At 44.0% G+C, this 27384-nt stretch overlaps 2 protein-coding genes across 18 annotated transcripts in view; both read left to right on the top strand.

Annotated features, from left to right (window-relative positions):
* CACNA1G (calcium voltage-gated channel subunit alpha1 G) overlaps positions 1–9013 on the top strand; it is a 143512-nt gene extending 134499 nt beyond the window's left edge. For 15 of the 16 annotated variants that reach the window (XM_030506539.1, XM_030506542.1, XM_030506544.1 and 12 more), the window contains 2 exons: positions 613–782; positions 4476–9013. In XM_030506539.1, the coding sequence (XP_030362399.1) occupies positions 613–782; positions 4476–5324 (1019 nt within the window). In that variant the 3' untranslated portion in view covers positions 5325–9013. The remainder of the gene's footprint in view (positions 1–612; positions 783–4475) is intronic. The other variant, XM_030506553.1, reaches the window with a different exon arrangement.
* Positions 9014–17036: 8023 nt separating this feature from the next.
* ABCC3 (ATP binding cassette subfamily C member 3) overlaps positions 17037–27384 on the top strand; it is a 49682-nt gene continuing 39334 nt past the window's right edge. For both annotated transcript variants that reach the window (XM_030506558.1, XM_030506560.1), the window contains exon 1: positions 17037–17135. In XM_030506558.1, the coding sequence (XP_030362418.1) occupies positions 17106–17135 (30 nt within the window). In that variant the 5' untranslated portion in view covers positions 17037–17105. The remainder of the gene's footprint in view (positions 17136–27384) is intronic.

Genomic DNA, 27384 nt, shown 5'->3' on the forward strand with positions numbered 1-27384 from the left:
CCTGTTTGGGGGGGGGAGCATGCCGAGTTTCAAACCTTTTAGAAGAAGTAGCCAGCAACCACAAAGGGTCAGGAAGAGGCTGGGGAGTATGTGTTTCCTTCTCTTGGGATGCTTTGGAAAACTAGCCTTGAAAGCTGCCAGGTGCCGTTCCCTTTCGCTTCATACCCAGTGTGCGTGCTGGTTTTGAGATCCCAGCAGTTGGTCTCATACACTCAGGTATGGAGATATCCTTTTCTGGAGTCTTTCAAAGTCAGATCCTTGCGGTGTTGAGATGTGTGGATGCCTTCAAAGTTATTGGCCATAAAGCAGGGATACAGCAGTTGCCAGTCAGGATGAACTTCTAGTTCCTAATCCTCTGTTCTCAACAGGAGCTAGTCCCAATTGTATCAGGGGAGAATGCCAAGAAAAATGAAATAATAGAGGCTTTTGGAATAATTTATTAGTAAGTGGGAGTTTTTTCCCAATCATGGAGAGCCAGCTGCTGAATTCAGTGGTTTTGCCATGCCTGTCTGGTCCAAGGTGCAACAGAGCAGTGTTTTGTGAAAGGTCATTGAGATTAGGACACAATCCCCAGAGGAACATCACGTTTCTGTCTCTTCTCCCTCTTGCAAGGTTCCAAGGCATCGGTGCAGTCACAGCCAGCAGACACCAGCTCTCTCCTACAAATTCCTAAAGACCATTTTCACCACATGAGAGCTCATGACTATTTGGTGAGGGAGAGCAAGCCCCAGGTTTCCCAGCAGGTTCACTCTCCTTCTGCTGAAAGGCTGCTCCGCAGACAGGTAAGCAGACTTATGATCATGAACCTGCAGAGGTTTTCTACTGTTGCGTTTCCAGGTTAACCATGCTTTAAATTCAAGGAGGGATTCACAGAGAAACCTCAGGAGAACTGTAATTCTCCTACAGAAATAACTAAAAGGTTGATGGATTTTGATCTGAAAGCCATCCAGGAGTCTCCAAAGAATATGCATGATGAGTATCATCTCCTTTGGCAACGTGCCTAAATGTTCTCCACATTGCTAGCACTTGGTTTTCTTTTTCTTTCAGTCCTCTTCATAAATGGGGAGCCAAATGCTCCCCAGGGGCTCGTTGGGGTTAAGGAACTAATTCTTGACTGCTGTGATTTTCTCAGTGCTTGAAAGGACACAGGGACTGCAAACTCCATCCCAGGTCTCCCTTCCTCTGACTCCTCTTGTCTCTCGAAAGGGGAAAACTCTAAAGGAAGCAGGATATCTCATATGAAAAGCCATCATGGAAAGCATATTTTTTACAGTGAGAATTGAAAATTTTCAATCTCCTGTGTGCTTGTGAAAAGTTTGAATATACACAGAACAGAACATATTTTATTTTGCAACTGGTTTTCTCTCTGGGTTTTGCCTGGCATTGATTTAAATTCTGATTCAACTAAAGATCTAAGAGATCTAATCAAAGATTCCAGTCTGGTTGATTGAAAGCATAAGTTTAAATTTATCTTCTTAAGTAAAATACTTACTTAAACTTTTGTGCTTCACTCTCACATTTTTAAGCATACTTCCTTGTGCAGCTGGATCAGGACCAGAGGCATGTCTGATTCCCAAACTCTGCTTTCTTCAGTAGTTTCATGCCTGATTTTATATACACAAAACAGATCGGTTCTATTTTTTTCCAAAGCAATTTCTTACCTGCATGAAATATTCCCATTTCTTTAATCTTTTAATCAACATTGACAAATGAGACAGTTGATTCATTAAGCTCTAAAAAATGAATGTGAAGTACCAAGGTTAACAATTACATTAGTCTGTAATACTAAATTGACATAAGAAATTCCTAGCATGTATTCCTTTGCACAGGGCTGGCCAGCTACCCCAATCACTGCTAATGGGGAAACTAATTGATGTCACGATTCCAGTTCATAACGGTGCTCTCTTGCTTTCTAATGAATAACAGACCCTTCCTTTTGAACAGATCTATCTATAATAAATTACCATGTTAGCCATCTTCCTCAGCCTAATTTTGTTCATATCTTTGAAGGCTGCTTCTTCTCAGCCTTTTCATGTATATGTTAATTTATTCCCCTTCCACCCCTCTCTGCACATGCAGTGACATAAGCATGCTCTTGAAATGAGATTTCAGAGAGAAAAAAGCTTTGGAACAGTGAGCAGATATGGTCCACAGGCCACATAGGTCCCTCTGAAGGTTAGTGAGGTGTTCCTTGGGCACGCTCCCAGGTACCAGGGAGCTCCCACTGTGGCTAATGGGAGCATTAAGGTTGTTCCTGGCAACAGAGCAGTATTGCTGTTACTGTTAATTGCAGTCTGGATGGCCAGACACTGTGAAACTTAGTCCTTAAAGAAGCAAAATTCCCTTTACACCCCCAGCACTTCTGCTTGCTCAAGTGCTCTCTGCTTGGCTCCTTTTATTGCCACCACTAATTTGTTACTAGCACATCATAATAGCCCAAACTAACAAAGCATTTTGGTTTGCAGTACCCCTTTTTCCTTATTGTTATGTATATTGCATGTTAATTCTGATTTCTTTTCTTTCTTTTCTTTCTTTTCTTTCCCCTTCACCCCCCTCTCCTTTCCTAAATCTGTGTATAGATAAATCTTGTCCACCACATACCTGGTCCATGCACTTTCCTCCATCATTAAAACCTGTGTGTTTAACCTCCCTTTCCCTCCAGAGTGCTGGAGAGTGAACAACATCCCCACAGTAATGTGCAGTTTAAACTCCGGAATGTTTGACAATTAGTGATGCACTCGCAGATGAAGATGAGGGGATCGGATGCTCTCACAGAACATTCCCTGCTGAGGAACACGCTCCTTGGCAGTGCATTGCACAAAAGCTTTTCTCCAAGGGAATGCTACCTGAAATTGAAACTATATTGATTTTCTGGTTCCAGGACTGTGTATCCAAGGTGTAGTCCACTCCAAGCTGTGGCTACTACAGGTGTACCCCCCAATGGGATGGCAGAGGGTCCTTTTATTTTGAAACAAATCAGTAAAACATTTGTACAAACAGTTACTACTAACAGCTACCAAAGATGCTGGTATTGTAGGGAAAGAAAGAGATGGTGGTGACTAACACTGACGTTCTGTGCAACACAGGTTGGTGTAGAAGCAAAAGTAATGACAATAATTACTTTCTGCTTCTGTATTCTAGTTTTTTTGTGTGGTCTGTGACTCTTCTTAGGACATGAACATGATTTCCTCTCACAAACGCTCACTATAAAACTATTGGCATTAAGGAGACCAGAATTAGCTCCACTCATGACTGTGGTTAGTTGCCAGGATTATGCTCTAAAATTCTAACTGGAAAGGATTCACCAGCATTGGACAAACTGGTTTGCCATATTAAATATTCTCACTGATGACAAAGGGAGCCCAATGTGCAGATATAGCAATAGACTCATGCTTCTGCACACACACGTGTGTACTGCAGCTGATGAGAGCTTTGCCTCAATAGAGATCATTTGGCTCAAATGATCCTTGCGGGACAATTTTAACCTAAATTCTAAGATCATTTTGGGGAGAATTGTCACAAAAGTGTTCCTTGGTATGAGGAATTTCATCTCCTTTCACTTCTGCAAAGACTGAGACCAGCTGTACACATTTCCTCCACATTTCTCTGGGAAGTTTTTAATCTTTAAAATCATTTAAGAGTCTTCTCAAACTGAGACTCTGCCTTTAAGGGCCAGTTAATGAGGTTGATTTATAAACCCTTTTGACAAGGGATGCAGTGCAGTGAAAAGACAAAGCCTTCAAAATTAGCCATAGGCTCTCTCTGCCAGCAGGCACTGATGCTGCATATGGCTCAAGATAGCCAAGGCAAAATGTGCCTTAGGAAGCCTGAACTTAAGCATCAGAATAAGCTGATATAATTAGAGGTTATTATTATTATTAGTCCAGCTTTGGATTCCAGCTTTTCCAGCTCCCCTGCTGTTAAGATGGTGCAGAGTCGTGGCTCAAGCCTGGGACCAAAGCCAGGGCAACAGCCAGGCTGTTGCCCTGATGCTGGCACAGAGCATAGTTGATCTGGCATTGCTGGCTCTGGGGATCCTGCTCCATGCCCTCAGCAACACCTGATCTAAAGAAGGGAATACACGGGCTCAGTTGCACATCTTCCCTCTCCCTCTAGAACCTGGGCTGCTACAGGGGTTTGCTGTAGACCCTCATCCTTTGGATAACAAGAATGTGTCTCAGTATGGGTGCAGGCATTCTGGTTTCGCAGGCCTCCATCCTTAGAGGAGAAAACTAAAGGTCAACTATTTATAAAGACTGAAGGGCCAAATTCTGCTGTTGCAGACCTCTGATGCATGGGAATTGCTAGAACCCACAGCACAGGTCATTCTAGGAGTCACTGGGTCTGTGCTGAGCTATCTCTGCAGAGTTGAGTGCCCTGTAAATGCTGTGCCTTGTTTGTACTAACCTATGTTTGGTCTGTCTCTCTCATCTGGCAACACTCCTCCTCCCCGATCCCTTTGCACTCCGATACAGATGGCTATCCAGAACGACTCTTTGGACAGCAAGGAAAATCTCCACATTGAGGTGAGTGAACTCTCTGACCCAAATGTCCCCGCTGTGCCCAAGGAGGAGTCATCAGTGGCTCTGACGCCCTCAGAAGCGAATGAGGCGGCTGCATGGAGCCGGGCAAGCGTTCGTACGCAGCAGCATTCCCACAATCAGTATAATATTTCAAAGCAGGCACCAGCATCGTGTGCTTGTGCAGACTCGTGTCAGGAGACACCTGGAGATTCAATGGACCAAGAAGTGTCTGAAATAAACAGTTCCTCGGAACCTTCAGAAACTTGTACAGCCTCGAGTGCCTGTTCAGAGGTTCAGCCTCTCACTCCTAAGAGGAACATAGGCAATACCGGCAATGTGACATTGAAGGACCTGAAGAAATACCACAGTGTAGACACACAGGGTCTTCTAAAAAAACCACCCTCTTGGTTAGATGATCAAAGGAGACATTCAATAGAAATCTGTTCGATGGAAAACAGCCCTCAGCACCATTCCACTTCTAGCTCTTCTGGCTTCATAAGTCAGGTGGTAAGTGAAATGGAAGGCTTGCAAGGGACACGGCAGAAGAAAAAACTGAGCCCTCCATGTATATCTATAGATCCACCTGATGGACAGAGTTTGCTACCTAGAGGACCTCACAGCATCTCACCTGCCAGTGGAGACGTTTGCTTGAGACGGCGTGCTCCATCTTGTGAGTCCAAGGATTCCACGGATATAGGGGATTCGTTGCTTCCAGACAGTATGTCAACATCTCCTACCCCAAAGAAAGACTTGTTGACACTTCCTAGCTTTTCCTTTGATCAAACGGAAATGGACCCCTGAGTTACTTTTCTGTTGGTGCCAAATGTTTTCTTCCTTTCATGTAATAGAAAAAGAAAAACCTAAAGAAACTCTGTATTCCAAAATGGCACTGGGTAAAAAATTTCCAAAGAAAGATTAAAGAACCAGCTGGTTAAAGAAGTGGTTAACCTATATCACGCTTACTTAAGCATATGTTCTGCTTAGGTAAAAGCAATACAATGTGCAGAATCTATATGTATATTATATTTTATTAAATTAATTGAATCTAGTCTTGCGGGATGTAGTACATTTTGTGACTAAAGACTCATTTAATTTTCTTCTATTTTATGTATCTCAGAATATTTCTGAGATAAAGTTGGTTTTTATAAATATTTTAACCTAAACAAAAAAAAAAATCTATTTAATCCCTTCTCTTTTTTTTTTTTTTTTTGTTTTGTTTTGTTTGGGTTTCAGTTTGTTTTGCAAAGCACAAAATGTAGCAAATTAGTGCATTACAGAGGAAATGTATCCCACAGTCAGCAGTAAATAAGGATTATTTAATGTAATTTATTTTTCCCCTTGGACTTCAATGATATTCCTGGGAAAAGATTTTTTGGATAGTGTAGAAATGCAGTGCCAATTTTTTTAATAGAATAATATTCCAATCTTGCACAAAATGAACATGCAGTGTGAAAGCAAGTGCACAAACCCAGGAAGGTCCAACCTGCAGATAGATGGTGAACATCTGAAAATGGTGAATGTAGAGCCATTTAACTGCACACCATACTGAATCATTAAAGGGTATTGTAGATCATCCACTGGTGACACACAAACTCATGTCAATGGCTAATTTTCATACCTTCCAAGGAAATTGAGACAGCAGAAGACTGTGGTCATTCCTGAGATGTTTTTCCAGTGTCTCCAAGATAGACTATTTCTTTTGCTGAGTTTTACACCTCTTTAAACCCACTGTTTGCAGTGGAGCTCCTCCTTTCCATGCCCACAAGGAAAGGAGAGTAAGGCCATATTTAAGACCTGGTGGGTGAATTCAGTGCAGACATGACACAACAGTGGGCTTAAGCACATGTTTAAAGTTAAGCTCTTACTTAAACTGCCTTGAGGTTGATCGTATTTAAGTAGTTCTTGAAAATTAATATCATATGCTTATGTGTTCAACAGAATCAAGGCCTACTGAAAGTTATTACAGATTATGTGTAAGAAAGTCTGTAGGTACTGAAATAACTGTTGATTTTCAGTAAAAAAGTCTTTTTTTTGCTGTCACTGCTAGAGTTAATTTACATGACCCTGACTGTAACGTTATTGCTAATCTATCAAAAGCCTTAAGCAGCAACATCATGATACAAAGTAGATAAAACCAGAACTCATGTCCTTACGTTATAACATGTCCTTCATGTCATTCATCTCAGAAATTAAGTGTTTACTTCCCTGTTAATGCCCTCTGCAAAAAGCAATCTGTAAAACTGGACAGCACAGCTTGAAAACCATGAGAGGTTGGCCCGGTTCGACACCTCCCGCTCTTCACTGGTGGAAACCAGACATTAATTCACTCAACTTCCATGAAATCACATTCAGATGTAGGTTAAATAAGACTGAAGGCATGCTTTGAAGTGTGAGAATAGTCAGAGGTTTCGAACTGCGTACATGGGTAGGGCTTTGCTGGATCATGTCTTTAAACCAGCACAGGCAAGAGGAGGATTTGTGCTAATTCTGTCAGTTGGGAGTTTGTAACTTTTGGAGAACTACTGATCTTTTCGAATCACTACAACATTCAGAGATTAGACTGTTACGACTACATCTATCTGCATTAGCTTCGAGTATCCATGAAAGAAGAAGACGCTGTTCTACCTAACAGCCTATGTGAGGTCTTAAGCTCCTTTATTTTCACTTGCGGATGTTTACTCCATAAACAATCCCTATTGATTTAGATATCCTGGAGAAATGTAAGGGCATTCAGCAGGAAGTCAGGCAATTGGTGTATTTGAAGTAGGAGGATTAACATTCTGTACTATTTACTGCACTTACTTAGATTAATTCTTGGCTGGGACATTTTTCCCCTCTTCAACGCAGGCCCACACAGAGACCGCTCTCTTTGATATGCCAGTCCAAATCCAAACTTAAGCCCGTTCAAAGCAATGATTTCAAACAAACCTTTCATCATTTCTTCGCCCAGATCACATTTAAGGAAATAATAAAATTACAGTGTATTAAGCCTGAGAAATATTCTTAATCCCTTTTTGGTTTTACCCTCATAATGAGCCTTAGCTTTTCCTTTCACATGTACTAAATGATTTGGGAAAATAGCTAGGCCACTAAAATTGCCAACCTTGGTTCCTTAATGATTGGGATTGTGTTTGTATAGCTGAAATGATACTACTTGTACAGTTTCCTTCCTTGCAAAAAACCCACCTAACATTTTAGCTTGAAATCATGGCACAAAACGGTGATGTAAATCCAAATGCTCAACTCCAAATGTAACAGAAAGCCTAAAGGCTCTTCTATTTCCAATATCTGAGGTTTTGCCCACTGACAAGGTTTGTGGAACTAACAAAAAGTTTACATCACACGTGACTATTCAGTAAAGATGAGCCAATAAAAAACTACTCTAAGATTATGCATTCAGGAAAAGAAATCCATGTAAAATAGTTTGTTTTCTAAACCAGACAAGTTTTTTCTAGATGCCCTTTTGAAAGACAAATACAAATGTACTGCAGCGTGTGCAATAATCTTAAGATAATTTTAAATACCTTTTGGGGGGGTTTTATAGAATTTGACTTTTTTTAAGCAAAATGTACAAAATCCACAGGAATTCTGTAGAATGGTTATGTTGATAGAACTTTTTATATTTTTGTAGAAATCTATAGAGAAATTGTTAAAAGTCTGCGTAGCATCTTGGGAACAGAAGCAGCTCTTATCTACAAGTTTCTTTACATAAACCTGGAGCCAGAGCTACTGTATTACAACGTGTATAGCCTAGTTTCAGAGCTTACCTCCAGGTCGCATTTAGAAGTAAGCAGCTAAGCTCAAGTTCTACGATATTGCAGTGCTATTACTGTTGGAGAACTGTACCCATATGAAACATCTACCCCCAAAACTCAGCCCCTATCGATGGTAAAGTAGTCGCATGGCTATCAAATTCATTCAAGCACACCAGCACTTTACTACTGTGGATTTACTGTATATAGGTGGGAGGAGGATATTCTGCTATTGCCAGTCTGACACACAGGGAAAAAGAGATTGCAGACGTGTCTGCAAAGATGGGAATTCCATTCTTGCAGCCCCTCGCACACAGAACTGATTTTTCATAGCTTGGTTACAGGACATTTATACTGTAGATATTTTGGAGGAGGGCAAAGAAAACACTGTTTTTGACTTCTGTGGATTGCACTCAGCACAAGGTGTGTTCAAGGAGAAAAGGAAACAAAAGCATTACCATTGTAAATTAGGCTATGCCCCAGTCTCCCCTTTTCTGCCCCTTCAGCTATAATAACCCATGTACACTATAACACAAGGTGACTAGAGTAGGCACAGTACCATTGCAATGTCCGTAACGACCTAGTATATATGATAGAACTTTGTATTTAATAGTTAATATATTGTTATACTGTATCAGGTATATAGGCCAAAACGAGGTCTTCTGGTCAGGGCAACAAAAGGTGGTATTCATGGGGAAAATTGGGTTAAAATGTTCCTTTTTAAAAAAAAAAAAAAAAGAGAAAAAAAAAGGCAAAAAATGAGTGTAAATCTTTACAAATGACAAAAACAAATGTGTCCTATTAAAAGCTTTTAAAAAGAAAACAACCGTGCGCTTCCCTTTGTTGTTGTTGCTGATGATAATCTGTATCATTCAGAGCGGTCACATCTCTGGCCATGTTTTAATTGCGAACAGTTGGAGTAGGTATTGTATAGCAGCGGCGGACGGGAAGTTGAAAGGAAGATTGTGAAACGTCGGCCCTTTGTGAAGCAATTTGGTTTGACACCGCAAGCGAATCTGGCCCAGGGTGTGCTGTTTTACCAGCAAGACCATCAGCTCTGTGTCTGCATGTTGTATTATGCTGGCAGAGGACAGCTCAGCAAGTTGCTTAACAATGAGAAGGCTGCAGAGGTCCAGGGGGAAGGAAGGAGTCAGGGGAAGGGGCACATTTGGTCTGTCCATGAAAACATGTTGCTGTGAAGAGGAAGATGCTGGGCTTTTCCACACAATAACAACTATAGGATTTCCAGCCTGAAGCACAGCAGTTTCTTCTCCACTGGTTCTGCAGGTGTTTAGTTCCTTCCAAAGCAGGAGTTGATGGGGATGGAATCACCCTGAGAGCTGCAGACTGTGTGCTGCAGGGCAGTGCGGATGAAGGACCCCAAATGCTGCTTAGGTACCACTAAGAAACATTTAATAGAATCCTAGAATGGTTTGGGTTGGAAGGGGCCTTAAAGCTCATCCAGCTCCAACCCCTGCCACGGGCAGGGACACCTTCCACTAGAGCAGGTTGCTCCAAGCCCCTGTGTCCAACCTGGCCTTGAACACTGCCAGGGATGGGGCAGCCACAGCTTCTCTGGGCACCCTGTGCCAGTGTCCCATCACTCTCTTCAGTGGTCTTTAGTGGATAAGACTTCCTAATGTGGAGTCTCCTCCCCCTTGGGGAGCAGGCACTAGAGGGAGTTGGGCACTCTGCAGCCCTGTTTCTCACTTGACAGTGAATGACCTGTTGATTGCTCCGCAGCAGGAGGAACCCTAATCTGACATCCAGAGCAGTTATGTTGTCTAGAAGGTATTTTGATAAAAGCCTTCTCATAGTCATGTCTGAGTAGAAAACAGCAGGAATGTAGCTAGCCTTTAAATAGGGAGAATATGTGGTTCTGTGAAAAATCCCATGCAAATCCACACAGAGCAGGACTCCAGGTGTGAGCTCTGTAACACATCTGTGCTGTCCAGGCTGCAGGGCCAACCCCATCAAGCTGCAACCAAGCTTCTCACCCTTCCGAGGCTGAAGCATCCACATGTCATTAAGGTAAGTGGAGCTGAGCCAAGAAAGCACAGCAATTCACAGCTTCAAGCACTTCACATCTCTCCGCACACAGGTGAGTTTAACCTGTGCTAACTCCTTATCAGAGAGGTCAAATCCCTCTATTGTCAGTGCTGCATTTCACAGGAGCATGTTTCTCTGCTTTCTGTTGTGAGTGTTCCTGTATGAAGCTCTTTTGCTGAGGTTTTGCTTGTGGTTTTTAGAAGGCTCCCACCCAGGCTGGCTGCTTGTGGGTGGTATGTTCTCAACTTGCTAGAGCCTGGGCATGGCACTTTGTTACTCCGGTAAGTAATTTGGATGCTGCACGAAATTGAGTTGTTTTCTAGGTTGTTTTCGATGCAATTATAGCTGCAACTAGGGAAATAGCCCTTCAAATTTAATCTGTTTCTGGCTTAGTTGAGACATCTAGGTGAATTTGGCTAACTGTCTTGCTTCTGGAGAGCAGTGTTCCATCTGGAAAGCTGCGTGTACAGCACATTCCTTAGCTGGAGCTCTGCAAAACCCTGCAGGGAGCTGCATGAGAAGTAGGAAAGGCCTGTTTGTGCCTTTTGTATTTCGGGTGTTCCAGACATACAAACTGAGACACACCAACATGTCTCAGATGTGACCCGTACCAGAATCCCCCCCAAAATAAGGTAGGAAAAAGCAAGTGAAAGCAATGTGCCCGGCTCCATCCTCCTCACTGGGGGGTGAGGAGCCCGCAGGTTAAAGGGTTAAAGCCAGTAAAGTTTGGAGGGAAGAGGCCTGAACTGACCGCCCAGGGGTGGGCAGCCCACGGCCAGGGCCGGGTGCGCCCGTCCGCGGCGCTGTGCTACCATCTAGTGGGCTGGGGTAAGGAGCGGGTTTGGGACATCCTGTTACCGGGAGCGAGACCCACGGCTCCAGCGAAAGGGGCGAGAAGGACCCTGCGGAAGAGAGAGAGGGCAAAAAAGAGGGTTTTGCTTCTGCCGGGATTTTCAACCACTGGACTTATATCATAGAATCCCAGAACACCAGGTTGGGTGGGACTTCGAGGATCATTTGGTCCAACTCTTCTAGGCAAAGCATGACCTAGACTAGATGTCCCAGCACACTGCCCAGCTGAATCTTCAAAGTGTCCAGGGTTGGGGAAACCACCACTTCCCCGACGAGATTATTCCAATGGTTGGTTGTTTTCATTGGGAAAACAATGCCTCCTTTTGCCTCCAGTTGGAATCTCCCCAGGTGTGCCCATCACCCCTTGTCTTTTCCATGTGACTCCTTGTAAAAAGGGAATCTCCATCTTTTTTTGTAGCCACCTTTTAAATAATGGAACATGGTGATAAGGTTTCCCCTGAACCTTCTTTTCTGTAGGCTGAGCAAACCCAGCTCTATCAGCCTTTCTCCACATGGTTTCCCACTCCTTAGATCATCTTCATGGCCCTTCTCTGTACCTTTTCCAGCCTGTCCACATATTGTATATGAAATACAGAATATGAGTATATATATATATTTTATATATATACACAATAGGGATGAAAACTGAACATGGTATTTCAGGTGTGACCCAACAAGCTCTGAATAGAGTGGGACAATGACATCTTTATCTCTGCTGGTGATGCCTTTATAAAAAATCCCTTCCTGCAGTAGGAGGAGGGGAAGGATTCCTTCCAGATTCAGGAGCACCCTGCCAGCATTGCTTGGTGCTCGTGGGTGCTGCTGGAAGCCAGGCTGCTGCGCACACCCTTGGCATCGCCTCTCCGCATCTGCATGTCTCAGGCTTGTGCAAAGCCCTGGGAGGCAACAGCCCATCCTGGGGCAGTCCCAGGGCTGCTCAGCATCTCAGAGGCTGTGGCAGCACCCAAGAGGCTTGTTTGTCCCTGAACATGCTTACTCCTGCTTTTAAGCACATGTAAAGCACGCAGCCTGGCACACACTCCTCCCTATGCGTGCCAATCCGTGCCAGTCCTGTGTGGGCTGTGCACTCCCATGGCAGCTATGATAATCCATAACCATTGAGCTCGAATGGGGCGTTTAACCTCTGCTTGGAGGATAATCAAGTAGGTCTTGTGCCATCTTAGGTGGCAAGTGGTGAGCTGCTCAGAGGTCCAGGGTTTGCATGGGCGCAGGCTAAGTGCTTGTCACTAGATGGCAATGCCATGAAGTGATTTAGCTGGGATATTTGTGTGCATTAGTTCAAGCTGCACCTGAGGTCCCTTATAACCTGCTGTTTCTGTTTGGTTTGGTGTGGTCTTCAGCGTCATCAGCAAACGCCATTGTCCCACTGGCAATTTCGCATTTGAGGGTAATTGAACTTTAAGGTAGTTTTTACGTGTTGTGTTCAGTGCTTTGGATGTGTTTACAACACACTATATAATCCTGCAACATCATCTGGCATTTTCTATTATTGCTTGAGTCACCGGATGCTGTAATTGTCAAGCTTTCAAAGGTCCTGGATAGATTATCTTTCCATATCTATTTAATACTCTAAATAATGCAACCAAAGACCCCTGCAGCTCCAGCTGGGAAATGAAAAGGATGGTTAAACCACTTAATAACTTACTGTGCTAACAATTATTTTATGGAAACAGAAAGCGGAATCCAGCTGTTTTGGGGGAAATCGAGAACTACTTAATATTGGAGTCATTCAACAAGGAAAATAATACTGCAATGGGCAGCATGTGCTGTGCTGACACTTGCGAAGGCAGCTCAGAACCACTCTGCTGGGTGCCACCAGCTCAGCATTGCCAAGGGCTGGTGACCAATCCATGTTCATTCAAACAAAGCAGGACCTGGTGTTTGGATTCCTGCAGCCACTGAATTATGTGTGCTAGCTTCGTGCTGAAGCCTGCAAGGCTTCAGCCCATTAAAACCAGGAGGGGTTTGTGGGATAGCCGAGTTGACAGAGGGAGAGGGTAAGCTGTGCCAATCATGTCAGGGGCTGAAGTAGTATACTGCAGATCTTAGATCAAGAAGGGCCAAATGCCACATGCTGCTTGCCTGTGGCTGTTTGTCCATCACTCTAAATTCCTCCTGTGGCTTCCATCCACCTTTGCAGGCACTTGAGAGCATGCTTGTGGAATTATCAGGTGAGAGACAGACAACCAGTGTGTTGAGAGTCAGTTCTGGAGCTGCTCCAGGATCACTTTGGGGTGATCTGGGTAGTTTTCAGCATGTGTAGGTTCTGCTCATTGCTCCCAGTATGAGCTGTAGGAGCGCTCGTGCAACAGGGGAAGGTGGTATTACACACAGTCATACATACACCATTTTCTTCTTTTACAAAGCCTTGGTGCACAGGCTGGACCCCACCTCATCCCACAGCCAACAGAATGACTGTTACAGTGCAGCTTCAGGCCAAATGCAGAGTGCTCCCAACCTCCCTACGCTGGCTTTCCAGCCAGGAGAATCTTGCCTTCCACTCCTTGCCTACAAAGCCACATAGCTGATACATGCCCAAAATCAGAGCTGTGAGTAAAAACTGGGACTGCAAATTCACAGCCCACTCCCTCATCTGTTTTATCATGGGACTTCTAAACTGCTCATTGAACTTTCCAGAAACGAGGAAATGGAAGTTAAATCCTTTCTTGCGAGAAGAGATGCACGCTATATACAACACCATTGACTGTTGGAGAAGAAACACCAAGTCTGTTGCTACTCGTGCAGTGTTGACTTCAAACAGAGTTTGTTACAAGTCCACATCTTGTCTGTGTTAAAACAAGGAATCCTCCCCTTTCTTATAAGGTAAATGTATAGGGACTTGCTGTAAATGCTAGTTTGGCAGCCTCTTTTTCTTGCCATCTGTAAAATATGACACCTCTGTGGGTCTTGGAAAGAAAGCTGAGTGTCTGTGGTTCCAAGCAGAGAAAGAAGGTGATATTTATAGTCAACTAACCATAAAACTGTGACTTCCAGAGCTGCACATGCTCAAGCTGTCTCCAGCCCTCAATTCTAAATGTCCTTCTTTATATGGACTTCTTGAGGAATCGGTCACACTTCATTCTGCTTTCAGTGCTTTGCAAACCAGCATGAGGTGCAATATGAAAAGAAGCCAGCCTCATACCTGGCACTGTGCTTACACAAACAGCTTCTCTCTCACGTTACGTCCTGTCCTGCCCCTGCCAATCGCTCTGGTTGATAGCTAACCTGCTGCTGCCTGGCCCTGGGTGTGCCGTGAAGGTGCTTCCTGATTGCACTGAATTGACCTGCTCTATGTGTTAGAGGTGAAAAGTCCTTTGCTGGGCACTGGCATGGAAAAGACGATTGAAATACGTTACCGAATGAACCCACATCAGGTCTTGCCACTCCCAGGAATAAATGTTGGGTGAGAAAAGGCGAATTCATGACCTCCCTCCCTGACAGTCACATCAAAGGGGCCACTTAATTTTCCTGCATAGCCAGCCTGCTTTTGGGGAACATCACAGGAGTAATGACATGTTCTAGGTACTGCTGTCTTCCCTCCCATCATCAAAAGGAAGCAAGACCAAAGTGAGCTGCCTGAGATAGTGCTTCAGGCTTCACTTTGCACCAGGTTAAAGAGAATCCTTTACTATGGCCCTTCTCAGGAGCTTTTAAGCTTCTCCCCCATCTCGTCTGTCTGAGATTTTAATATTTCCTTAATTCCTGCCTTTGATTTTTCCTTCACTGCTCATCTGTTCTGCTAGACAGCACCTGGAAGTCAGTAGTTACACTGCAAAGTCAGTGCAAGCCAACAGGGTCTGTTGTGAGGCCCAGGCTGGTTGCCTGGTGTCTCTCCTCGAGCTCATGGAGGGCATGCAAAGGCACCCCAGTTGGCACCCACTCATCAGTACCAGCCCTATTTAGTGGCATGAGCTCCTACCAAAGGCAGAATTCCCACCATGAATTAGGAACATGAAGCAAGAGGCAGAATCATTTAGGACCTCCTACTTTACTGTCCTGAGAAACACTCTAATACAGGGTTTTCCTCTATGGATACAGTGGAACAATTTCACTGAAGCCAATAATTTAATCAGGGATTAATTCACACTGCTCTTGTCAACTGATAAAATAGACCTCTCCCCTCCTGTACACACAGCCTATGGTACCTGGTTGTGAGGTGCCTCTGTACCTGTGACATCTTATATCAGAGCTGGCCTTAATTTTGGCCATGTTCTCAAGCTACACCAAGTTCTGCTTCTTGGTGCAAGAAACATGGGTGCATGTGTCAAGAGAGAGCAAGTTCTCAGCACTTTTCTTGGAGCAACTGGTTGTTGGAGGAGAGAAGGTTTAAAGAACCGTAAAGGAGTAACTCCCTATTAAGGAGTTATAATAATATATATTAAGGAGCTATTCCTGCCTTTTCTTAAAACTTTTATTGTGGTGCAACTCCACTGGACAAAAGTTTCAATGTAAGACTTGCAAAGACAACCCACAATGTCCTTAAAAGTTCTCCTTCACCCAGTTGGCTAAGGCTCCTCTAGTATTTCCTTGAGAGGGTTGTAATGTGATTGTGCTGATCAGCCTGAGATTTCATCTTGTAGGCAATCACCCAACAGCCGTATCTTGAGCAAGATCCTCTCTTCCTACGCTAATAAGAACTGCCTCCCTTCAGCCAGATTATAGTAAATGTCTAAAACAACTTCTCAGCATTGTTCGTGGGAAGCACATGGCTTCCTCTGATAGTGCTCTGAGTGGGTATCACCCGTAGTCTCTCTGTGGTCTTCATCAGAGTTTCATAAAAGCAGAGTATTTTCTATCTAGGGATTACATAGTTTTGGGACACAGCAATACTGTCCTGCTCGTCTCCCTTTTCCTTTGGTGAGCATTTTTCGCAATACCCTTCTGCTTGATGGTTCCTTGCTTTCCAGAGAGGAAGGAAATTCAAACTCTTATAATGTTTAAGTAGATTTGTGGCAGCGTGGTGCTTTGTGTAAGATGTGTTATTGAACCAGGTGCTACAGCAAGTAGGTGGACAAACAGCAGGTGCTGGAACGTCAATAATGCTGTAGGGAAGTCCTGGCCAAGAGGAAAGCAAACAGTGCTTCTGCATCACAAATTGGTGAAATCCAGATTGTGTCCAAGGTGCTGCATTGCAAACTCTATTAGTTACATATACATGTGAAATTTATTGACTGGAAGATCTCGAAAATAGATCCACGCCACTGGTTTAACCACGTCTGCAGCAGAAGCAGTCAGCTTCTGTGAATCAGTGAAGCAATAGGCTGCAGATGGATGGGTGAGGGATGTGATGCTTATTTAAGTTACACTCTAAAGGGGAGACAAGAAGTGTCTGCAAGATGTTAACGTTAGTCTGAGTGGTCTGGGTGGATGGGCGGACATGGTCAGCTCCAAACCCCAGGGGATGCCCCAGTTCCGCACAGCTGCTCTGGCTGACTTTCACTTGCTGCGTGGGTACCATCAATATCCTCCTCCAAGAGCTCGGGTCTGGTTATTCCACCAAGTCACACCAAACAGGGGAAATGTTCTCCTGGGGGCTTGGTGCTGCCATAGGGAGTTCACCATTGGAAAGCAATGCCCGGTTTCAGGGCCAGAGGAACTGCAGCACCCCTGCTCCCTCCCTTCGAGGGGCTGCCCAGCGGAGCCGGTGTTCCTCCCCACCGGCTCCGGACCTTCTTACGGCCCGAGAGGTCCTCGCCACGGCGTCGCAGCCCTGGCCGGCGCCTCCCGGCTGCGGGGGCGAGGGCAGCGGGGCGGTGGCGCTGGCGCCTCCCGCCGCCGACGGCGAGGGTGGGACGAGGCGCGTCGGGACCGCTGCTCCCCGCCCCCGGTCCGCCCAGGAGGGAAGGAGCCGGCTTCTTCCCCCGGCTGGTGCCTGGCGTGGGCCTGGAGGAGGCTCCGCGCTACGGACATGGAGGCTTTCTGCGGGTCCCGCTTCTGGGTGAGCAGCGCGGCCGCCGGAGCCGCCTCCCTCCTTCCCTCCCCTCTTCCTGCCCCGCGGGGAAAGTTGGATGGGGACGTGTTCGCGGAGGGGCCGGGAAGCGCGGACCAGCCCCCTCGGCGCCGGCTGCGGGGCTCGCCCCGGAGCGGAGGGGAAGCGCTGGGTCGGAGGGGCCGGAGCGGGCAGGGAGAGAACGGTCCTGCGGCTTAGGAGCGGCTGAGCTGGTTCTTGCCCTCGGGTGCGGTGTCCCCGTGGCAGCCGTCCCGAGAGCGGCCGGTGCGCTGGTTGTTCTGGTACCCGGCTTGACCCGCACCATTCAACATCTCCAGGCTAGAGTCAAGACACCACCAGACCCCGCAGCTCCTGCTTTCCCGCAGGAGATGTGGTGGTTCCTGCAGCTCTCCTAACAGGTGTAGTCCACCTCTGGACCTCTCTTCTTCTGAGGGGTCCTGTTTTAGCCACTGCCTTCTTCTGAGGGGTCCTGGTTTAGCCATTACTTTCTTCTGAGGGGTCCTGGTTTAGCGTTGCTGCTGCTCTTCAGAACTACTCTGGTGAGTAAGAAAGTGCTCCCTGCCCAGTGCTTTGTTCCTGTTCCTGGGTTCATAGCAGACAAGGTGGCCACAAGCCTTGGAGGATTGCAGTGACTTGTGCTAGTATTTGGAACCATCACCCTTCTGGAAAGGCTGATTGCAGCAGGCACTGGGGTTGTAAGAGAAGTTTGGAAATTGCTGCCATAGTCTGCTCTGATGGTGAAGTGTGTAAATGCTGTTACAAGTACTTGGGGTAGTATTTCCCCAAGATGCAGTGAGCTGCGTTCCTCTTTGTTGTGTAGGCAACTTCTGGCTGTATGAAGCCATGGGGGTTTGGACATGGATGGTGAATCTGGAAGATTGCCCTCCAAGAAATCACAGATTTTGCATGTGCCTTTCTCTTACATTGATTTAGCCCAAGGGAGATTCCCCCCCATCCCCCCCAAAGAAAGATAAGTAAGAATGAAAAGGAATATCTGAAGATGAATCACTGCTAGAAGCTATTAAAGGCTAACACAAGCAATTGGCTGTGAGGACTTGATGCCAAGCTCCATTTCAGATAACTAATTGTCTTTCAAAAACTGTCCCAACATTACTTTACTTTTTGAAAGAGGAGTTAAGCTCTTGAGCCCCTTGGTTACACTTCTTTGTTCAGTTCCAGATCTCTTTTCTAAGCTCTCTGTGCGTTCTCTGCTACAAGAGTTGGCAGATAAGCTTGCTCAAACAAGCGTTTTCACCTCTTATTTCTACTATAAACACGTATAGACCAGGAGCAAGCATAAACAGCTCAACACTGCTCACTAGTTTGTTGGCCGCCTCGAGAAGCATGTCTTAGCTTCTCAGGGGAGTCATGGAGTGCAACTACTCTTTGTAGCCAAAGCTTTTGATAAGTTTATTGATACATTAATAGGAAATATTCAGGCAGTTCTGCTGGCTTTGAGTATGAGATAAACTTATCCTGTACTTCATGCAGTACAGTTACACCCAAGCACCGTACCCTTTGAGTTGCTGTGTCTGGTGTCTTCTATGCTCGGGTAGTGTGTCCTGGTTTTGATATTGGCAAAGGTTTTCTAAACTAGATTTGTGGGAAGTGATTTAAAGGTAATCCAGGGAAGATACTTTAATTACTAGCCCTTTGTTTACAGTATAAATGATGAAGGAACCTAAATGTGTTCAACAAAGCATAAATAATAATATAAAAATACACCTTCAGCCTTGCTCCAAGTCATAGTTCAAATGTGATTAATGGCAGTTGATCTGAAACAGGGTAGTTTGGATTGGCAAAGGAATTCATTTTCTATCTGAGAAGTGAAGGAAGATGTCGGGTACGCGTTACAAGGCTCTCCAGAAACTTGGTGGGGCTTTTTGTGTAATTATCACATACTTCTACCTCAACATAAAATATTACTAAAGAATAAAAGAAGACTGGTTGAAAAGAGACAAGCAGTGTTCCTTAAACAAACGGGCAAGCTTCTTAATAAACGTAGACCTGTTCTATTCCTTCAGAATAATCCAGAGTTGTTTAGAGTCAAAACCACCTTCCACCTGTTTAATTATTTTAAGAAATGGTGCTCAATAACTGCGTGAAATGGAACATGTGTCCCAGTGACCAGCAGGTTGAGCTCAGCAATCAAGAGTCTTACACTCTATTTTTGGTAGCTGGCGGTATTTTCTCTGTTAACAAGAGTGTGTATACACTTAACTGATTTAATGCGAGATTTCAAGTAATGCCCATGTAGATGACAATTACCTTGAAGTGATTTGCCATGCAGATGTGCTGTTCCATAAGAAAACGTAGGTAGAGGCTTCTTTTTGAGATATGCCCCCCAAAATTGCGGTTTCTTATGCTGCTGTACACTTGAAGAAGGAAGAACAAGGTGAAAGGCAGGCAATTACCTGTGCACACAAACTAATGGTGTTCAGCTTTGCAGTTCAGATCAAGAACTTGATAAAATGTGAGCCAGTGTTTGTGTTCACTTTTTCATAGCTGATGAGCTTAGACTCCTTCCCTATTCTTTGTCAAAGAAAATCTAGGTATTTCTGGAAGCTGAATGACATAGGTGTCAGTTTTAAAACTGTTTAGAGTGAAAGGAAATGTGCAGTTCCAATTTAAACAGCTCTTTGTTTTGGAGTTTACATCAGCTACAGTTCTTTTCTGTTAAAGGGAGGCCCGAATCAAAACAGAGTAGTTCAGAATTAGCTCGTGAAAATGTTTACATTGAAATATATCGACTTTAGCAGATGATTGATTTAGCTTGGATTTTTTGGGCTTATCAGAAGTGTGAAGGTTTCAACTTTTCACCCTGACGCAGGGTGGGGAATTTTGTTGGAAATGTCAACAGATTGGGTTTTTTGTGTTTGTGCAGAGGCAAAATAATTTCCTGTTCAACCCATTTTAGAAATAAGAAATTAAAGCTGTAGGTCACATTAGAAATCTATAAAAGCTTTTGGCTTCCAGCTGCTGCATTAGCTTTGGAATCAGCAAATCACTACTAAAATATAGGGTATTTATTTATAAAAGAGGAACAATCAAAACATTTTTTTTCCAAATGCAGTATGAACAATCTCTTCACGAACAATCTCTTCATCTGAACACTTCAAAACATAATATCTACTTCAATTGAGAATTTGAAGCTAATTGTTCATATCTCCTAGCACTGCTCCCTTGCTAAAAGCGTTTAGGGAGATGAATGTGAAAGCACATACACATAAAAGGTGGGTGTGTTACTTACTATTGCCCATAATTACCTCCTATTTATTGTGTCACATATTTACTATGTGATAGAAAGTGTGCTAGATAGGCGGGCCAATTAATGTAACCCACAGTCTCTGTTCTTGAGAAGTAGATACTGGTGAATTATCACTTGTTGCTTATGTCCTCCACTGTAGTAAAACATGAGCAGTTCCTCCAAGAGGAGAGCAAAGTGATCTCCTAGAGGATATTTTCTGTAGAAGTATTTTGGCTTAGGGGTGAAACAGCATAAGCTTGGAACACCAAATTCTATCCTAGTGTAAAGGCACATTGTCTTTCTTGGTTACTGTTGAGATGATGGGTCATAAGCACCTTAGCCTACAGACAACGTGTCTAAGCTGAAGCAACAGCTTGTGTTTTTGGTGGTGGTTTGGTTTTTTTTAACAGCATGTATAGGAAATGGGAAGACAAGTGACGGAGCACTTCAAAGGGGAGACCACAACTTCTACTCAGTTCTGGATGCAATCCAGGCTTGTTCCTTTTGATCCTGCTTAGCTGACAGAGCTCATTTTCCTTGCCTACCCTGTGTCTTGGTATCCTGACGGATGTCTTTTTTTTTCCTGTCCTATGTGGAGTCCTGGCTCCTTCTTCATCCAGAGCCTGTTGAGTAATTCAACAGGAAGTTGCAGCAACTCTTAAAAGTAAACAATACCTCAGTCTTGTCTTTGAGACAGCCTCATACAAGACCCCTTTAACCTTTAGGTTTGCGGATATTCCTTCACCTTGAGTCATTCCGTGGAATTTTTATGTATTTGGACTAAAAGTCATGCTGCTCTCTGGAAATGCAACTTTCTGCTCTGTTGGCTCAAAGAGTCACCAGTTTCCCCCTTGCATAGTTTCCCTTTTTGCTTTGTCATGTGTCATGCTTAAATTTATTGTAGTTCAAGATGACTTAGGATAGCTGTAGTAAGGAAGAAATATTTCTTTCAAGGAAGATGACAAATTAATTTCTTGTAACATGTACAAGTTTACTTAAAAAACCACACAACTTATATGTTTTGGGCCTAAGTTAATAATAAAACACTTATTTTCAATTACTCCATTAAATTAGTTCCAGCAGAAGAAGAACACAGGGAAAGGTGGTAGCAGGTCATGGCAGGGAGGGATTCTGAAGCAGGATGGTATGGTCTAGACTGGCTGTTCTTTATATAGTAGCTTCCCCTTCTGCCATACTGTGATAAACACAGAATGTTCAGTGTTTATAGATATTTAAGCATGATACAGATGTCCACATAATCTTTGTCAATTGCATCCAACTTCAGATAACCAAGTCCCACTTATATGTCTCTTCACAAATAGTCGTGTCACGTATCTGTGTTCTTTCTCATGTTAGGTAGGAGATCAAAATAGGTAACTTTAGTGGTCTCTTCATACGTTAGACCTATGAAGTTATGCTCTCTCAAAGGGTAGCTGTGTTGATAACATCCTGAACTTAAAAGCAATTAAGTATTCAACTCAAATCCTCCAAGATTTTAAGATTCTTGAGTTGAATGGAAGCTGTTGCTAAAGTATTTGGGCCTCAGATTCTCAATGTCAAGAGCAGTATAAATATTTAATCATTACATTTGGAGTATTATCCAGAACCTGTTATCATTCATCTGTGTATAAATGGCATAACAGACTATTTGAATCTGTTTGGGAAAGGCAAAGTCTGGATTTGAGAGTTGTGAGCAAGACTTAATACCAGTGCAGTCTGCCAACAGCAAGGATTTATGGAGTCCTTCAGCGACAGTGTCAGTTAATGAAGCTCATGAAAATGACATTCATTTCAGTGGGATATGTGAACGGAGTTGTTCATGCTATTCAAGGAAACAGTCATTGCCATTTCCTTCCAACTAGCACAGTGATGGGTCAAAGGAACAATAAAGTCCTTGGTGCAAGAGAATGGGGGCAGCTGATGAAATGGTCACCACCGGCTTGGCTGAGTCCCTTCTGGAATTCTGGAATTGCAGGAAAAGGGATTTAGGATTAGAAAAAAAGTGCCCAAGGGGAGAAGAATCTCTTTTTTGCCCAGGTGCACTGTGGCTTTGTGAGAGATGCTTCATGAACATCTTCTGGACGCAGAAGCCTGCTTGTCCCTCCCTTCCATGTGTTTCCTTGGAGTGGGATAGTAAAACTTGAGGATGCTGTGAAATGGGGCAGGTGATGAGGAGGCAAGATCCCACCTTGCTTTAATGGAGGATTAAAGCCTCCATTAAAGGGAGACTTCTCTGTAGCAAAACTCAGTCATGTGTATTCTTCAACTTTCAACACAACTGTTCCTCCCTGGACACAGCTCTGACCATTTTAGCTAAAGTGACATAGCTGGTAGATGTGGTGTCTGGGACTTAGGAACACTATAAAGTTTGCCTTCTGAAAAGAAATAATACCTGAAATAAAATCAGAGTGATGTGAGGATCTCTTTAAAATGGACTTATTTAATCACTACAGTTAAGAATATAAAACATTTGAGATGGGCCTAACCTACCTGGTAGGCAAATTGCTGTCACCAGAGATACAATCCTTTCCTTTCTCTACATGTGTAAATTTGTAATGTATTAAAATGAGGAGAGTCTTACTGTTAAAAATTTCATTTAAAAAAAATTCCATTGAAAAACCTATTAAACAGGATCCTGGGTTTTTCCAGTAAGCTAATGCTCCATTTGTCTCCTGATACTGCCGTGAATGTGAAGGGCAATTATCCAGTCGCACGTTATTTGGCGGAGCTGGAGGAGCGGCAAGGAGCCAGAGATCTTCCCGGGAATGCGTTCAGGCTTTTGTACAGCCAAGAGCCTTGATTCTGTGCTGGGCCTATGTGAGCTGGCCCCTTATCCCTGTGCTAATCGTGGCAGCGTGAGAGGCAAAGTCAGTGCAAATAATTTCTTCCTTTGCTATCTCTCCTTTTCCCTCCAGCTGAATTACATGTATTCTAGAATCTTCCCTACAGACATATGCAGGTTTTTTCCTTTCATTTCCCTTTGTTATTATGTACATTTGGAAACATGGCAAAATAAACAGGGAAAACATCTCCATGTCCTGAGTTTTGTCTCTTTATTATGGTAAGGGGAGGTGAGAGCAGGCAAAGTGGAACAAAAAGCAGTAAAAACCTCTATGTTTTTGTTTTGTCTTCCTTTGAAAAAGCAAGGTATAGCTTCTGGGGGAAATAGTTTGCTACTGGAAGATCTATCAGATGGAAAATTGTGGGCAGTGGTAATCTCCATATGCAGCAATGCTATTCTGCCTGCTGCTTTATTCCCTTTTTTCTCCAGCCCCGGTTTAGACTGTGGATTTCACTTTTTTTCTGAATACAAATGACTGAAATAAGAAGGTCTGCAGATTGAGAGATGAGAATGGTTTGTGCAAATTAACTCCCAGAGTACAGCGAGAGTGTAATGCTCGTCTGTTAGGTGAGCTCAGGGTCAGTTCTGTGATAAACCAGGCTTAATATTGGCATTAAAGCTCATTAGCACCTAGAGTCTGTCCTTGCCCTCTATCCTGCTGCTGCGTTTGACTTCTTGGCACTCCTCTAATGAGTGTCCCTGCAGCTGAAGAGTGTGACCAACCTTGGGCGCTTCAGATGGAGTGTGACCTTTGGGTCCTGCCCCACGCTGCTGTCATGTTGAAGACGCTGAAATTTCATTATTGCTGCAGTCAATGTGTCAGTTCCTGCTCCTGCGAGGCAGATGGAGTGTCAGAGCAGCACTGGTGACAATTTTTTGTGACAATCCCATTTATTGTTGTTGTACAGCAGCCCAACTGGATGGGCCAGCTTAAAATGGAGGAGTCAGGGTGGGAAGAGGGACAAAATCAAGCAGGGACTGTCTCAGCTGTTCCTACCTCTTCTTAATTGAGCTACATTGATTATGATCCTTGAATTAACCCATTTCCTTCAAACTGGAAGGAGACAGGATGGCTCAAATTTGGAATTATTCCCTCACATCCATCGCCACACTGGGCTGAAACAGGGCAACCCTCTCCTTTATTTGGACTTGAACAAGATCGTAAGAAAGGCCTTTGATGATGCAAATAAGTTTACTACAGTATATAGTTTTGATCAATTTTAAAAGACAGTCGGGGACCTTCTTCTGAAGGAGTGATCCTGTTTCCTTTTCCTCTCAATCCTGCTTTTGATTCATGAGCATCCATACCTTCATGGTTGCACTATGCCTTCCCCTCTGCCCAAGCAAGAAGAGTGACTGCTGCTAAGACAGTTGAAGTAGATGAATTTTACCTTCACTTTCGGTTTATGTTATCTTAGATTTATATATTTACTATGGTCAATTTCTACTTTACAATCTCTCTTAAGCTACAGGTGCTTTTCTGAAAGCTCCATTTTCCAGGCTTGCGTGATTGTGGCAGAATACAAACCTACTTTTTTTTTTTCATACTGCTCATTTTTGTTCATGAAGCTCTGAACTTCTAATCTTAAAACTCAAAGACTAAAAAGAGAAGAAAGTGAAACTTACTGTTTAGTGTAACCCCTGTCACTAAGCACATACCTTGATTTTTGGATGTCTGGTCCACAGTTCTTAAGTGGATTGTGTGGTTGGTACCATTTCATGAATCCTAAAATGCATTTGGGTTGGGAGGGACCTTAAAGCTCATCCAATTCCAACCCCCTGCCACGGGCAGGGACGCCTTCCACTAGAGCAGGTTGCTCCAAGCCCCTGTGTCCAGCCTGGCCTTGAACACTGCCAGGGATGGGGCAGCCACAGCTTCTCTGGGAAAAGCCTGTGCCAGCGCCTCAGCACCCTCACAGGGAAGAACTTCTGCCTAAGAGCTCATCTCAACCTCCCCTCTGGCAGGTTAAAGCCATTCCCCTTGGCCTGTCCCTATATGACTCAAGCAAAGCACTGTGGCTACTTACTCCACAACCACAGTCTAGCTCGTATACGCTGTGAGGGTGCACCAGGTCTGTTTGATCCATTAAGAAAAGCCACTAAAGATCTTTTTACTGCTGGAAGAGAAAGTTCAGTGTCCTGCATGGTGTCCTTCACTGGTGCTGGTAACTGTTGCAGCATGCTTTGTGAACAGAAAGGTACTATTTCTGGTCATTAACTCTGTGGCTCATGCAGTACTAGAAGCGCTTGCATCCTCTCAACTGCACCTTTCTTCCAGGCAGTATTGCTGTGATGTTGCAGTGGAGAATGTCCTTATCTCTTGCCCTTAAGGGGACGGGTGGCGGGGAAAGATGGTTCGTGTAATCACGTGAAGGAGCTGACTTGTGCAGCAGCTGCTGTGGATTACTGAAGCATGTTGCTCCTTCTGTGCATAAGGGTGAAATTGTTCCTTTGGACGCTCTGAAAAGGCCATTTGAAACTGGCAGCCTTCTGGAGGCTCAGAGCAGAGTGCGTTTGCATTTGTGCTCTAAATAGAGTTTGCCCCAAAGTGTTTACCAACAGGGACCAAGCAGAGGAGATGGAAAACAGCTGGAAGTGGGAGGTGAGATATGAAGAGGCTGAGATGAAGCCTGTGCTGTAACTAAGACTGAGCCCTGATAGTTTTTGGTGTAGTGGTTCAGAGCCATCCTTGTTCTTGGGATGAGGCAGAGCGGTAGAGCCAAGAGAAAAACGTCCTTCTTTTTACCCCTTTTTTACTTTTCCCAGGCTGTGCAAGCGCAACTCGTTGGCAGGGTATTTACCAGATCTAGGGGTAAAAGAGGGCCAGGAGGATTCTCCTCTGCATTTGAGTTCTCACTAACAATTTATTCTATACGACATACGGTTTCCATGTTTACTTAAGGGAAGCATTGTTATTTTCAGTTATTCACTTTCCTATCTTTTACTCTTTGTGTGTACCTTCCTGGCCAGCTTTCCAATGTGATTTTTAATCTTAAATAACATGCCAGCTAGTGATAACTGACACAGAATCAGCGATGTGGCATGTGTTAACCTTGGGTAGAGTGTGAATGATGTCAGCGCAGTGGCCTTCACCTTCCCAGCAGATAAAGAATGGGTTTGTGTTTCCTGTGCTTTTTCCGACTCTTTCTGCTCTATAGTAACTTAGAAACATGTATTAATTTATCCATTCAATGGACATAACTGCTTGAGACTACAGAAGATATTGTTAGTTTTCTGTGGGGTTTGGAATCTTTCTGTTGTGGCTGCTTGAGGAGCATTCCTGCAGCATCAACCATATGCTGGCTAAAGTCAGTGTGAAGAACTTTGATTTTCAACTTCTGTAGTGGAATAGAAGCTGGTTTAGACTTAAGCCTAAGGCCAGAACCCCAACTGGTCTTTCTCAGCAGGCTCTATTAACATGATCCTTGGCGTCTGGGAAAGGGATAGACAGGAATTTTCCTGTTCCTGTTTTTCAGCCTAGCTTTAGGCTTTCTGTTTGTTCTCCCTTTTCCTTGGAAGCTGTAAGGGATGATGTGCAAGAAACCCAGGATATGTTGCATTGAACTTTTGTTTCCATTAAAGGCATTATCAGTTTTAAGGATAGCCTTTTCAATAGCAGTGTTCTTTTCCAGAGGAGAAAGTGTAATAGAAAGTACTAAGTATTAGAGCAGATTTAATGTCGCTCAGAGCTTCCCCTGCTGAATACTTTCCCTTAAATGAAGATCGTGTATTTAAAACTGCCCATCTAAATTAAGTCCTACTGCACAGATGGCCCTTAGGACGAGGGTTGTGTTTATCCAAAGCTGTGACTGGAGTGATGGGTGTGATTGAAAGCTGCTGCAAGGGACAGTGTCAATGATATTCTTAACTGATGAGCAGAAAGCCCCACTAATTTGTAAGGTTTAGACTCCAGGGGACTCCTTGTCTGTTGTGAAGCTGTAACAAGCATCTCTAATCTCTTTTCCCATGAATGTTGGTATTGCATTTAAGTATTATTACAAGATTAAGTAAATTGTGTGCCCAGGGAGTTCGGTACAGTGGGCTGGTGTATCTGCAATGCTGTATCTCACCAGTAGTGCCTCCAAACTGATCAATGTTACTGCATCCAAGGAAATGCTGCCAAGACAGAGCTCTTGGCAGTCTGGAGG

The sequence above is a fragment of the Strigops habroptila genome, chromosome 14 (genome assembly GCF_004027225.2).
Source record: "Strigops habroptila isolate Jane chromosome 14, bStrHab1.2.pri, whole genome shotgun sequence".
NCBI classification, from domain to species: domain Eukaryota; kingdom Metazoa; phylum Chordata; class Aves; order Psittaciformes; family Psittacidae; genus Strigops; species Strigops habroptila.